This window comes from Ursus americanus, chromosome 33 (assembly GCF_024610735.1).
Source record: "Ursus americanus isolate L20-20 chromosome 33, mUrsAme1.1.p, whole genome shotgun sequence".
NCBI classification, from domain to species: domain Eukaryota; kingdom Metazoa; phylum Chordata; class Mammalia; order Carnivora; family Ursidae; genus Ursus; species Ursus americanus.
In genome coordinates this window covers 19,536,952-19,550,152 of record NC_142159.1, presented here as the reverse complement: position 1 = coordinate 19,550,152, position 13,201 = coordinate 19,536,952, and the positions used below count along the sequence as shown (strand labels likewise).

Genomic DNA, 13,201 nt, shown 5'->3' with positions numbered 1-13,201 from the left:
GCTGTAGGCCCAGGATACAATGCCAAGCTCGATTCACTTTAAGCAACAGTAGAGGTTTAGGGCAGTGGTTACAGGCCGGTTGCATGAATGGGAGCCCTTCTCCTACACCCCTGTGCTTCTGGGCCCCTGTGGGTCGCCGGCCAGAAACCCCTTTCGGCTTGGAGTGGGCACAGCCACGGGATGGCTCTGAGGCAATGTCCCTCTGTCCCAGGACACCCTGGAGAAGTGTGGCAAGTGTGGCGAGGTGGTCCAGGAGCACATCATCAGGGCCCTGGACCGGGCCTTCCACCCCGCCTGCTTCACGTGCGTGACCTGTGCCCGGTGCATCGGGGACGAGAGCTTTGCCCTGGACAGCCAGGATGAGGTGTACTGCCTGGACGACTTCTACAGGTACGAGCAGGGTCTGCGCCCTGGGTGGGACTCGACCAGAACAGAGTTGCTGGCCCGAGCTCTAGGTGCTGGAGCAGAGCGTTCCTGAACTCTCTGGGCTCACAGAAACCCGTCCACCCGTTCCACACACCCTACATTTGACCACGCATCTGCTTCTGGCTGTAGCTGCGGGTAACCTGCCCTGTGCCAGGCATTCCACCGGGGTGAGGCCCTTCAATCCCCAAGCCTGGCCTGTCAGGCAGGTACTGTTAAGCATTCCCTTTTGCCAAATGTGGAAACTGAGGCAGGCAGCAGGCAAGTCTCCCAGCTGCTCAGTAGGGAAGTTACGATTCAAACCCCCAGACCCCAGGGGCTCCCCTTGGAGCTAGAGCACTAGGAGGCAGTAGCCTCAAGCTAGGCGTCACGCTGGGCCCCGCCCTGGGGTTGCTCACTGCCCAAGGGGAGAGACAGGTGAGTCTGTTCAAAAGACGGGGAAGAAGAAGGAGAAGCAGCAGCAGTGCCCTACAATACCACATAAACGAAATGGGGTTTCAGCCCCGCTCAACACCCATGAGATTTCTCGGCTTTCTCACATTCAAACATTCCCCAGTCACTTCCTTGCCTCCTGCTAATTATACCCTGGGAAGCCGGGTCTAATTACGCCGGCCTCTCCTTCCGCTCCTGCCAGGAAGAAAGAGGCGTTTGTGGCTGTGGCTGCAGGTGCAGTCACATGGCAACGCGTCCGAAATAGCTCGGGGAGGCGAGCTAGTGCCGCCCCGGCTCCCGCAGCTAATTTCTGCGGTCCTAGCCGGAGCGCCTCGAGCGTGGGTTCCCTTCCCTCTAGGAAATTCGCCCCCGTGTGCAGCATCTGTGAGAACCCCATCATCCCTCGAGACGGGAAGGATGCCTTCAAAATCGAGTGCATGGGGAGGAACTTCCACGAAAACTGCTACAGGTGTGAGGTGAGTGGGGCGGTGAGGAGTTAGGATCGCACTGCTGGTGGCACCCTGTCCCCCCCCCCCCCCCGTGGAGCCCTGCCGAGAGCCCGCGGGGTGCCAGGCCTGTGCTGGGCGCCGGGACACGGGGACGAGTCAAGGGGCGGGAGGGGGGAAAATCTCAGCTCCCAAGTGCTCCCCACCCAGTAGCAGAGACATAAGAATGGAGATCATTTCAAACAGAGTCTATTAATCAGAGCTCCGAGTTCATGATGAAGACCAAGCCCATCCTGCTTTCCTCAAGAAAGGGAATCTCATGGGAAGGCTGTCGGTGAGGTCATTGATGAGATCATCAGGCCTCTCTCTCCACCTCTCGGTTCTGCCTGTTTTGTGTGTTTGCTTCGTCTTCTCTTCCGGGGGGGCTTAGCATCCTCTGTGAGGGGAGGGATACAGGCACGGCCATCCTTCCAACTTAGAAACCCATCGAGGGAACCTGTGCAGTCTCAAGAGGGCCTCTGATTGGCCCAGCGTGGATCACATGACCCAATCATTTCTGAGCCAATCACTGGCCGGGGGCTATGATTGACAACCCCTGGGGGCCAGGGAAGCAGGACCCTATGAGACTACGAGGGGTTGCTACAAGCCTAGGAAAGAAGAAGGGGGAGGCTGCAGGGTGGAGGGAGGCTGAGATGGGAAGGCTGCTTAAAGCTGGTGCAGTCACCCCAGCCAGAAATGCCCAGCCCAGGGTCCCCCGCTCAGCAGGGTCCCATGCTTGCTTCAAAGCTCTGCTGTCACCGTCTTGAAAGTCTTCCTCTTCCGACAAGGGGCTCTACTTTGCACCTTGCCCTGGACGCTGCAGTTACGTAGTTGGTCCTGCTGGGGAGGCTCCGAGCCCTCCCCCGCCTCTTCCTCTGTCACCCCCATGTTGCTGATGTGTCTTCTCTGGTGATGGTAACAAAGGTAGCAGCTTTTATGGGTGTCACCTGAGTGGGGTGTCCCAGAGGAAATCTCTTAGCCAGCCAGTGAGTAATTCCAAACATTTATTTTACTTTGCTCTTATTTAAACAGATGCATGGAGCCAAGGGGCTGTTTGCACTCAAGTGACAAGGCGGTTTGGTAGAGAAGTTGACGTATTGTTCCATATTATGTTGTGCGTTGGTTGTGGTTCAAAGTCCAGCTGATAACGCGTCTTACAAGGACAATGATGTCATTCAAGTGCTATTATCAGCACTCTAGCCCTCATTAGGCCCAGTGGTGATTAGCTTTTCCCTGAGCCTGGCTGGTGAGCAAACAACCCCTCCCTGCCTCCCCTGGTCAGCTTGGCAAAGGCGGCTGTGAGCGTCACCCAGGCTGCTGCTCTAATTGGGGAAGGCTTGCACCACCATGGCCCGGAAGTGATTTGGGCTGCTGTTTCCCTAGGCAGGGAAATGGGCTTCAGGGTGCCCTCTCAGATGAGGAACAATGAAAAAACTGAGCCTGAGAAAAGTGGCTCCAATTCTGGCCCGTGTGACCCGGATCTAGCCAGCTCTGGGCCACCCCATAGTCCCTCATAGACTGTGACTCGGTCATAGTTGAGGTGTCTTCTCCCTTGATTCTAATTTAGGAGAGGTTACATGTGCCCCTTTGGGACCTGAGGTTGGCAGCTGATACGCCCAACAAGTGGCCTTCAGGAATAGCAAGGATCCCGTCACCTTGCGTGACTTGAGGTGCAGTTGCAGGGAACAGACACATGAGGGCGCCCTTCTCCCCTGGCTGTGCTGCGTCACGATGGCCCCGTCCTCCTTGGTCTGAAATCCTTTGGTGATTTGAAAAATTGGAGGTTTGTGCCAGTTTTGAAGCTGGGCAGACAGGGGAGCAAAAGAAAGACCCCTGGACTCGGGCTGGAGACCTGTCTTGTCCCAGCTCCAGAACCAGCTCTACGGCCTGGGACAAGCCCGTCTTTCCCCAGACCTCAGTTTCACCAGCTGTGAAATGAGGGGATTGGACTAGATTCAGTCATTCACCCAGCAGATGTTTATTGTAGGCTTGTGGTGTGCCAGTCTCTGGGCTAGGTGGGATCTAGCAGGAAATGGGGTTACTGCCTCGCAGAGCTTACATTCCAAAAGGGGGCTGGGTGGTCATTAAGGCCCTTCTAGCTCTTTCCATGATCCCTCAGTGTCCATGAATCTCCCAGTGTCCTCAGTTCTCCCCTCCGCTGACCCTCCCCTCATCACTCACACCTCCCTGTGGATGAAAGCCCCATGTGCCTCGTCTTCCCTGACCCAGACCTGGCCCAGGTGTGTTGGGAGAATGGAAATGAGGGGCCACGTTCCTGACCCTTCGGGAGTGCATTCATGCAGCTAATTTCATCAGCAAATGCTGGGGGAGTCCCCACCCCTTGTGGGCTCTGTGCCGCCGTGCTCGGGCCTGGGTTCCGTCACTCGTGCCTTGTTTCTCGTAGGACTGCAGGATCCTTCTGTCTGTGGAGCCCACAGACCAAGGCTGCTACCCACTGAACAACCGTCTCTTCTGTAAGCCGTGCCACGTGAAGCGGAGCGCCGCAGGGTGCTGCTGAGGGCACCCATCGGGCCCTGGGGCTGTGAGCCACCCACTAGCCCTGGACTCGAGGATTGGCGGGGGGGAACCTTTCCTGACTCAGTTTGCTTTTCTGACCCACTCTTGCACACTTTCCTTCTGAGCCAGGACAGGGACCAGCCTGCAGCTCTGCCCGCCACGTCCGGGCCACAGGGGCTGAGCCCCCCCAGCCCCCTCCCAGCTCAGAGGTGGGCAACTGGCAGACAGTGCTCCTCAGACTTTCCACTCCTCCTTCTAGGCTCTGGGCTCTGGAAGGTTTCCATGCCAGGAGCCTCGTGCCCGGGGTTCCCATCTCCAAGGCTCTAGCCCCTCTCGAGCACTGGCCTTGACCCCTATTTCCATGGGTGAGTTGGAGTGAGTTCTCTATATGACACCCCGTGTCCCTAGCAATGACACTTCAGCTGTTCCGTAGGGGATACTAAGACCAGCCCTGGCTTGCAGGACTGAGCTCTTTGGGTAAACCTCCAGGGTCCCTTAAAAAGCCCTCTTTAAAAGAATTTGAGATGGAAATGGTGAGAAACATTCTTTGGATTTGGGGCAAGGTGGGGATCTTGATGGGAAGTGTCTCATAAATGTACAAGAATGTGGCCGAGTGGTGGCAGCCATGGACTTCTCACCTGGAGGACATGTCGTGCTGACATGGGGACCAGACCCAGGTATGAAGCTGAACAGCAGGGGCAGGAGGAGAGGGTGGTATACGCTGGTAGTCCAGGGACGTCAGCCACCCCTCTGCCCCGCCTTCCGGCGCTCCTCCCAGTGCAGCAGTGGTTCAGCATTGATTAAGTGCTGGTTGTATGCTGGGGAACGGGGTCCAGGAGCTCTGAGTGTTTCCTCCTACGGCCTTGCCTGGGGCTGTGCACACAAACTCCACACGTGCACACACTCCTCCAGGACAGTGCTGGGGTGTCCCTTCCGCCTCCCTGTTTATCCCCCCCGTGTCCCACTCGGACCCTCCAACCCAGGCTACCCTGTGACCACTGCTTCCTCAAAGCCGTACCTGGAAGATTCTTCTTTCCTTTTAAGGAAAATCACTTCTGTTGCTAACTTCTAAAACATCTTGTAGGGCATAAACAAATTTAAACAATATGTACTTTCCTCCCGGGGGTGGTCCGGATGCACCATGCACACCTGTGGGGGTGCCCCGGGCTCCAAGTACCGGAGAGTCTCCCTGCAGAGCCTCTTAGGGGCCTCAGAGCAGAGCCCAGCTTCCGGCTCAAAGCTTGGAGAGTGAGTCCCAGACTCCGGGCACTCATGGACCACCTCCACAATTCTCATTGTAACCCAGGACCTCCTGTTCTCTTCTTCCTTAATATTTTCTTCGATTCAACATACTTTTTTATTGTACTTATTTCGAACTTTAGTCTTATGCTAAACAATATATCCTGCAGTCACATCTTATATGCTAGTTATGTTTTTTCCTATTACACATGAAAATAAATGCATACCTGTTAGAAGTCCGTCTGTGTTCCAACTAAGATCTCCCCTAGGTCAACACTGGCCTTTGGCAGGAGCTGGAGACATGTTGGTTGAGTGTCTGCACACTGGCACGAGTGTCCAGGCAGCTCCTGTACTTCCTTCCCCCAAACTTGCTTGCAGCAGCCGACCCCCAGGCACGCCAGTGCACTGTTCCTGGACACAGGCCTCCAGCAGCAAGGGTGGCTGCAGGGTGCCCAGAGCAGAGCCTCTGCTGTGGGAGGCCCTCTGGGTTCACAGAGTCAACACCTGCCCTCGGGCTGTGCTGTCTGCGCACGAACAGAACGTCCCCCCTCCACGTTCATGCGGACAGCCGGGTTCGCTTGGTGAGCGCAGCTCTGGAGAGGAGGGTGCGTGGAGGAAGGGGCTCCGGCCTTGGGGGTGCTCAGACCTGACTCTGCCACTTGGCAGTGTGGACAAGTGATCGGTCCTGAGCCTTGATTTTCCTCATTTGTGAAATGGGAACAATGCGGACCTCTATCACAGAGGGCTGCTGTGGCCGAGAGAAAGACATGTCGGGCTGGTGAGGGTTCTCTCCCAGGGCTGGCCGTCAGAGACCGTGGGGGACAAGCCCGCAGTGACAGAGCTGGGTTTCCCATGCTTGCCGCGGCACAGGAGCGGGAACCGCGGGGATCCGCGGGGCATCTCAGTGTACAGATGTTAGGAGGGGCTCCCAGTACTCTAGATTCCGGTTGGTATTGAGGGATCTGGGGGAGGATTTAGGGAGGTAAGGGTTTGCCCCCTGTGTGCTGTCAGGAAGCAGGGATGACAGACTGAGAGGCTTGATGTATTTATATCCAGAAGGTGGCGTGACAGCAGGGATTGGCAGTCAGGCGACAGTGGCTTGCGGCAGAGGGTGCTGGCCATTTTTGCAGTTGGCCCAGAGCCACTCGCCCCAGCTGGCTCCCGGCTGCCAGGGGCCACTTTGCTCTCTTAGTCACCATGGCCGGTTTGCTTTGTTTTTTCCCATCATGGATGCGTAACCTTGCGCTGTGATTCCTCGTGTTTCAGCCTATTTCTGCTTGCTTGTGTTTGGAGGGATGGTATCTGCATGAAATTCTGGGGATGCTTTTGTCTTCCAGGCTGCATGTTTAGAAATCACGCCATAAGGGACGCTTCTGGGGAGCGTTCTGCAGTGTGAGATGAGCCAGGCACAAAAAGACAAATACTGTATGATTGCACTTCTCTGGGGTACTTGGCATAGCCCAGTTCACAGAGACAGAAAGTAGAAGGATGGTTGGTTAGGGGCTGGAGGGAGGGGGGGATGGGGAGTTGCTTGCCGAGTACAGACGTTCAGTTTGCAAGACAGGAGGAGATGGAACCACAGTGTGACGGTGCTTTAAAAAAGCCCCTGAGCTGGACACGCTTTCAAATGGTTAGGATTCGTTTAATGTTATGTCTATTTTACAATTAAATATATACTTAAGTTTATTTAATGCTCAGAGACAGGGGGAGAGGCTGATAAAGTGATAAAGGATGTAGGAGTCCTTAGAGATCTTCCTTCCCATGGGGGTGCCCAAGAAGGCTGGCCATCGCTCTTTGCAAACCCAATGGGATGCCACTCAGCGACGGGGACTTCCTGAAAGCAAGTGCTGTGCCCAGCCACTAGAGGGCAGCATGGGCTAGCGAACTGGGGCACCAAGGTTCTCACGCCCCTCATGGGGTCCTCAGCCTCTCCAGATGCAAGATGGGAATAATCCGTGCCCGCCAGTGAGGAGAAGAGGCGAAAATGAATTGGACAAGTAGAGAGTGTGCCGCGTGGCTGTGGAATTACGGCAACCGGAACATACCTTCTTGGAAGGAGACCCAAGTTGGAAGACAATTCTTCCTCCGCCCAAACTCGCACCTGCTGGGAGGTCCCCACCTGGGAGTTCCCGCGCCGCCACCCCTCCAAGTAAACACATAGTCCGGACAAAGGACAGCATGAGGTTGCTGGTAACGCTCAGCCTTTCTGCCTGGCACCTCCTTCACAGGGTCCCCCTTACCCAAGGCTGTCCTTGGCTAGGGACACAAATGGTGGAAACAGGGATTAATGGAGAGGAGAAGGGGATCAGGATGGGGACAGAGAAGGCTGGGCTGATAGGGAAGAACCCCAGTGACCACAGGGTATTGTCAAAGAAATGGTTTTATCAATTTAAAATACAGTTCTCCGGGAGCCTAGGTGGCTCAGTCAGTTAAGTGTCCAATCCTTTTTTTTTTTAAAGATCTATTTATTTGGAGGCACGTAGGTGGCTTAGTCATTAAGCATCTGCCTTCGACTCAGGTCATGATCCCAGGGTCCTGGGATCGAGCCCCGCATCGCATCGGGCTCCTTGCACAGCAGGGAGCCTGCTTCTCCTCTGCCTGCCGCTCCACTTGCTTGTGCTCTCGCTCTCTCTCTCTCTGACAAACAAATAAAATCTTTAAAAAAATAAATAAATAAAAAAATACAGTTCTCATAAGGTGAATAGCTACTCACTAAAAAAATAACAGTCTATGAAGTAGGTACTATTAATATCTCAGTTCAAAGACCAGGAAGCTGCACGTGGGAGAGACGGCATAACTCCCCAGGGCTGCACAGCAGTGTCAGCGCCAAACCAGGTCCAGCGGAAACTACAGGCCTATGCTACAGACCCCCATCACAAACACCCGCAGTCTGGAATGTTCCAGAACCCATTATGTAACACAGATGCCCAAATCCAGCTGAAACATTGTATGTCAACTATACTTTTTAAAAAAACAACAAAAAACAACCCAGCTGAAAAAAAAACCCATAAACGCCTTGGGCCCCTCATCTCCTAAGCTGCAGGCCTCTCGCTTGCAAGTGAGAAGTAATGTCCCCAGCTCATTCAGCAAGGACCTTGCATTCACAGTCATACTCATCTCATGAACGATCATCAGATTAGAGACCACGGAGTGCACCCTGTTCATGGCTTGCCTTCTGCAGAAAAAAACACGTACTTCAGTGGAAAACTATGTCTGCACCCAGCACCCCCTTCTGGGGTATCAGATGCAAGCCTTTCTTTTTTTTAATTTGGAGGAGGCTCCACGCCCAACCTGGGGCCCGAACTCACGACCCCGAGAGCGGCGTGCTCTGCCAATGGAGCCAGCCAGGCGGCCCCTAGCCTCTCATTATTCTTTTACAGCTGCAAATTGTAGCCAACTGACCAATTCTGTCTTGTCGGGTTGAGACCCCTTCACCCCCTCGTGGAAAACCGGTTTTGCCTCCATGGGCGCATTTATTTCCATATTCCTGGCCTATAAACGTGAATGTTCTGCTGCCTCTTTGAGCCACTCACTACGTCTGACCCATGTTCATTTTGTATCGGCTTTGGAGTCACGATTTTACCGTTTCTAGAAAATCACCCGCAGCACTTCCTCCGTCGGTGTTTCCAGAGGGCGTGTTGGGCTGGCGGGCTGGGGGGGGGGTCGATGGCGGGGCAGCTCCACGCAGCGAGTTCCGATGAAGCCCAGAACAGTCTCCGAGCGATTGGGGAGGGGGTTCCGCTCAGGTGGACGGGACAAGGTCTTAGCAAGACCTAGACTCTCTCTGGCTAAGCCTCTCACCAGCGGCTCGACCCGGAGACCCAACCTCTTTAGGCCGGAGGGTAAGGAAGGGCAGAGTAGAAGCTGACGGACTTCGTGAGGGCTTGCTCGGGGTGAGGCTGGCGAGGTTGGGATGATTGATGATCCCTGACAGGAAGCCGGGGCTCAGCAGGGTCATGGAGCCTGCCTGGGGGCCGCACCTAGACAGGGGTGGACTTGAGCCCGAACCAGGCCTGCCCGGCTGGGAGCCCCAGGCTGTGACCTGCCTGCCCCTCACCGTCCAGGGCCAGAGGTCTGCCTGAGCGACCCGCTGCCCCGGGCACAGTCCCACAGCGACCTCCCAACATCTCTGCAGTCCCCATCTTATGGGCGAGGAAACGGAGACCCAGGGGGATGCCATGACTTGCCCAAGGACACGCGGCCCATGGCCGCAGGGGGACTGCACCCTAGGATTTCTGTTCGTCTTGAGGGGTGAGTCAAAGCAAGGTCTGGAAGGCCTGACTTCTTCCCTGGTAAAGACGCCCAGAGGGTGAGTGGCAGGAGCTCGTCTAAACATAATCCTTAACAAAGAACCCGGAGTCTTGAGGAGATCTGGGCCCCTTCGTAATGATGGTGCTGACGGTCGTAATAACAACAGCTCCCATTTTGTGGGCAGGAAGACGCCTGCAGACGTGATCTCATTCTGTCCTCACTCTGGCCTCCAAGTGAGTGCCCATCCTCCAGACAAGGGGCCCACGGCTGGCCACGCAGCCAGTGGCTTCTGGCTCCAAATCACTGATGGGGGGTGTGTGCCCCTGCACTGGCCTCTGAGCCGTGACTGGGCAGGTCACTCACCCCCCATCTCTTCTTCTTCTTCTTCTCCTTTTTAAAAATAATACTGTGTTGTATATTTGTTTTTGTTTTAAGATTTTATTTATTTATTTGAGAGAGAGAGCGGGGGAGGGAAGGGAGGAGCGGAGGGAGAGGGACAATTAGACTCCATGCTGCGCACAGAGCCCCATGCAGGGCTCGATCCCAGGACCCTGAGATCATGAGCTGAGCCGAAATCAAGAGTCAGACGATTAATCGACTGAGCCACCCAGGCGCGCCCCTATCTCTTCTTCGTCATCTGTTGGACGGAGAGAACTCTACCATCATCATCACATTTAAGGGGATAGAACAGCACGTGACTACATGCAGTGGGGTCCCCTGGATGGGATCCCAGGACAGAAAAAGGACATTAGTGGAAACACTGTTGAAATCGAATGGAGTCTGGAGTCGAGTGCATAGTGTCTTACCCGTGTTGGTTTCCGCTCTTCGGCAAACGAGCCATGGTTTTTGTAAGGTGTTAACAAAAGGGGAACTGGTGAAGGGTGTAAGGAAACTCTCCATGATCTTAGCAGCATTTCTGTATATCTGAAACTGTTCCCAGATTAAAAGTTTTTTCTTAGGAAAGGAAAGCGAACGAAGGGGGGAAAGCCTGTGAGTTCCAGGGGGGTTCACTGCCTGTCATGGACAAGATGGACAGGAAAGGCCATCAGATACTCTGCGATCGGGCCTGTGCTGAGCTGGGGGAAGGCGTTCACGGATGGAGGACAGGGAGGTGGGAAGCGCAACCCAGTTTACGTGGATTCCCGGCTGGCTGTTCTCAGGATTGGAGCACACCCTCCCCTCCCCCACAGGTGGCCCCAGATGGCTAGGGCCGGGCAGCAGTGTAAACAATGCGTTGGAGCTGGCATTCCCTAACCCCAGGTGGCTTCCAGAGCCTGAGTGATCAGGGTAGGGTAGGGAAAGTGCTGGGCTCCCCTCCACCCCAGCAACCGGGAGACAGATGTCAACGGAGGGGTGGGGGGTGAGGGGTCACAAAATCAGGGTGACCCATGTTGTCCTTTCTGTAAGCAAAGCAAGGATTCCTCAGGAAAACACAATACAGCCAGGACTCTTAAGCTGGTCCTTTAAAGCCGGTGGGGGTCACAGGTTCATGGGGGAGAGACTGGCCGCAAGGAGGAGAGAAGCCGAGGGTATTAGGCCTGAAGGCCTGATCAGAAGGAAGGCCGGGGAGGGTTGAGAAAACTCTGGGGCCTGTGAGTCATGGGGCAGGCAGCCGGGGGCTGCGGCAAGGCCAGAACCCAGCTGGAACCTCCCTTGGAAATCTGCACCCCCTCCGACCAGCACCCCCTCCTCGGCAGGGCGGCCTCACATAGGCCCCAGGCGGAGGAGGCAAACCGTGGCTCCACTCGCCTGGAGCGTCCACTTCATTCATTAGTTCATTCATTCAGTCATAAGATCCCAAAGGCTGAGTGGGTGTCAGCCAGCCCAGGTGCTGGGCCTAGAGCGTTCCAGGCTCTTCTCGAGGCCCAGCTGAATGTTGCTGGGGAAATGGGAAGAGGGAGGAGGAGGTCCCCGGTGGCAAGACCAAATCAACAAGGGCCTCTTGGCTGGTGGAGACGGTGGAACTTTCTCCCTGAGGACAGAGGAAGCCCGAGCCCTGGCAGAAGTCCAGAGCCGAGGGACGGTTAGGACACGGAGTCCAGCTTCCCATTCTCAAAGAAGTGGAGACTGGAGCCCGGAGAGGCTGTGAGACCCGCCAGGCCCACACAGCTGGTTAGCGGCAGAGGCCCAGGTGTCCTGACCTCTAGAGCAGGCTTTTCCCACGGCTCCCCCCACCTCTATTATCTGCGAAGACCTCCTTTCAGACCCAGGCAGGCGCCCGCAAACGTCTCAACACCTCCACACTTGGGTGGGGGACGAAGAGCACAGGCGGACTGGGGTTCGCGTTTCGAATGGGCTGACCCAGACCCAGGCCGATGATCCCCTGGGTGGGAGGCAAGCAGGCTTCCGGCAAGGGTGAGAATCAACTTGCCCCAGATGGGTGAAGTGAGTCACTGGGGAGCCGAGTTCACACTTCCTCCTTCCTCTGGGCTTTGATCCAGCTCCCTGGAGGGAGGTGCAGCCCAGATTCCTGGGGCAGCCACCCTCCTCTCTCCAGACCGGGGTGCTGGCTGTCTGCACCCCCCACTCCTCCACACACCCTTTCTGAGGCTCTGGTAAGTTTCCATCTTGGTTCCGTGGTGTGACTCAGGCTTGACACATCATGTGAGACGTTGTTGGCTGCAGGAAGTTGTGACCTTCCCTCTCCTCCTGCTGAGCTTGGCCATGCGTTTCCCTGCCCCCTCTGCTCTCCGGGAGGGTGACCGGACATGGCGAAGGACCCGAGGCTGCCCCGCCAGGAGTGGGTCTCCCCAGGGACCCCTGGACTGCAGACCAGAGGAAATCAGCCCAGGGGCCACCCCCAACTGAGCGCCTTCCTGCCTGCCAGCTGCTCACACAGCCAACCACCCTGGGACACAGACACATCACTGTCCCCATTTTACAGAGAGGCTGTGCCACAGTCATGGGGAGTGAATGACCGTGGTGTCCGGCGGCACAAAGGGCCCACTGGGGACTCATGTCATGAATCTAAGGCCAGACTGCTTTCTCAGGCCGCATGCACCTGCCCAGGTGGGGGCCCAGAGTAGGCAGAGAGCTGGTTCGGCCCATGTTGGGGTTTTGTCAGGTGAAGCTGGCGTGAGGATCAGGAAGTTTTGTGGAAGTGGCTGGTGACGGGGGGACAGGGCAGGGAGGAGGCGGGCGCAGGGAGTGGGGGCAAGGAGCAGGGCTGGGCGCCCTGGATGGCGGGAGCTGGGGTACCAGAGGGCAAGGGAGGAGGTGAAGGTCTGGCGTCAGTGGTGGAAGCTGTGCAGCCTTGCAGGCTCTGGTCGTGAGGCTCTGGACGTTGGTGGCCATTGCTCTTAGGGTGAGGTTTGCTTCCTGTGGAGTCCTCAGCCCATAGGCTGCTCGGAACAGGCCCTCAGTGAGTACTGACGCTGTGAATGAGTTAGCTGCTTGGGGCAGGGTGACTTCAAGGGTATTTTACTTTCTTCCTTCTACTTTTTTTTTTTTTAAGAACAGCTTTATTGAGATATAATTCACATACCATAGAATTCACCCTTTCAAAGGGTTTTTTTTCACAAGTTCTTGGTGTATTCACAGAATTGTACGGCCATGACCACTGTCTAATTTCAGAACATCTTAATCACCCCAAAAGGAAACCCGACACCCCCCCAAAAGGAAACCCTACACCCCGGGGCAGTCACTTCCCATTTCCCCCACCCACAGCCCCTGGCAACCACTAATCTACTTTCTCATTTTGTTGGGTTTGCCTAATCTGGACATTTCTATAAATGGAGTCCTACGTGGTCTTTTATGGCTGGCTTCTTGACTCAGCATGTTTTCACGGCGTAACCCACGTTGTGGTGTGTATCGGTACTTTGTCCTTTTGTATTGTCAAATATTCCCTTGTATGA

At 55.6% G+C, this 13,201-nt stretch overlaps 1 protein-coding gene across 5 annotated transcripts in view; it reads left to right on the top strand.

The window, feature by feature from the left end:
- The window catches only part of FBLIM1 (filamin binding LIM protein 1), a 44,237-nt gene that overhangs the window by 16,993 nt on the left and 14,043 nt on the right, over positions 1–13,201 (top strand). For 4 of the 5 annotated variants that reach the window (XM_087858690.1, XM_087858691.1, XM_087858689.1 and 1 more), the window contains 3 exons: positions 212–390; positions 1,214–1,331; positions 3,745–5,335. In XM_087858690.1, the coding sequence (XP_087714816.1) occupies positions 212–390; positions 1,214–1,331; positions 3,745–3,858 (411 nt within the window). In that variant the 3' untranslated portion in view covers positions 3,859–5,335. Of the gene's footprint in view, positions 1–211; positions 391–1,213; positions 1,332–3,744; positions 5,336–13,201 lie in introns of those variants that run through there. The other variant, XR_015722824.1, reaches the window with a different exon arrangement.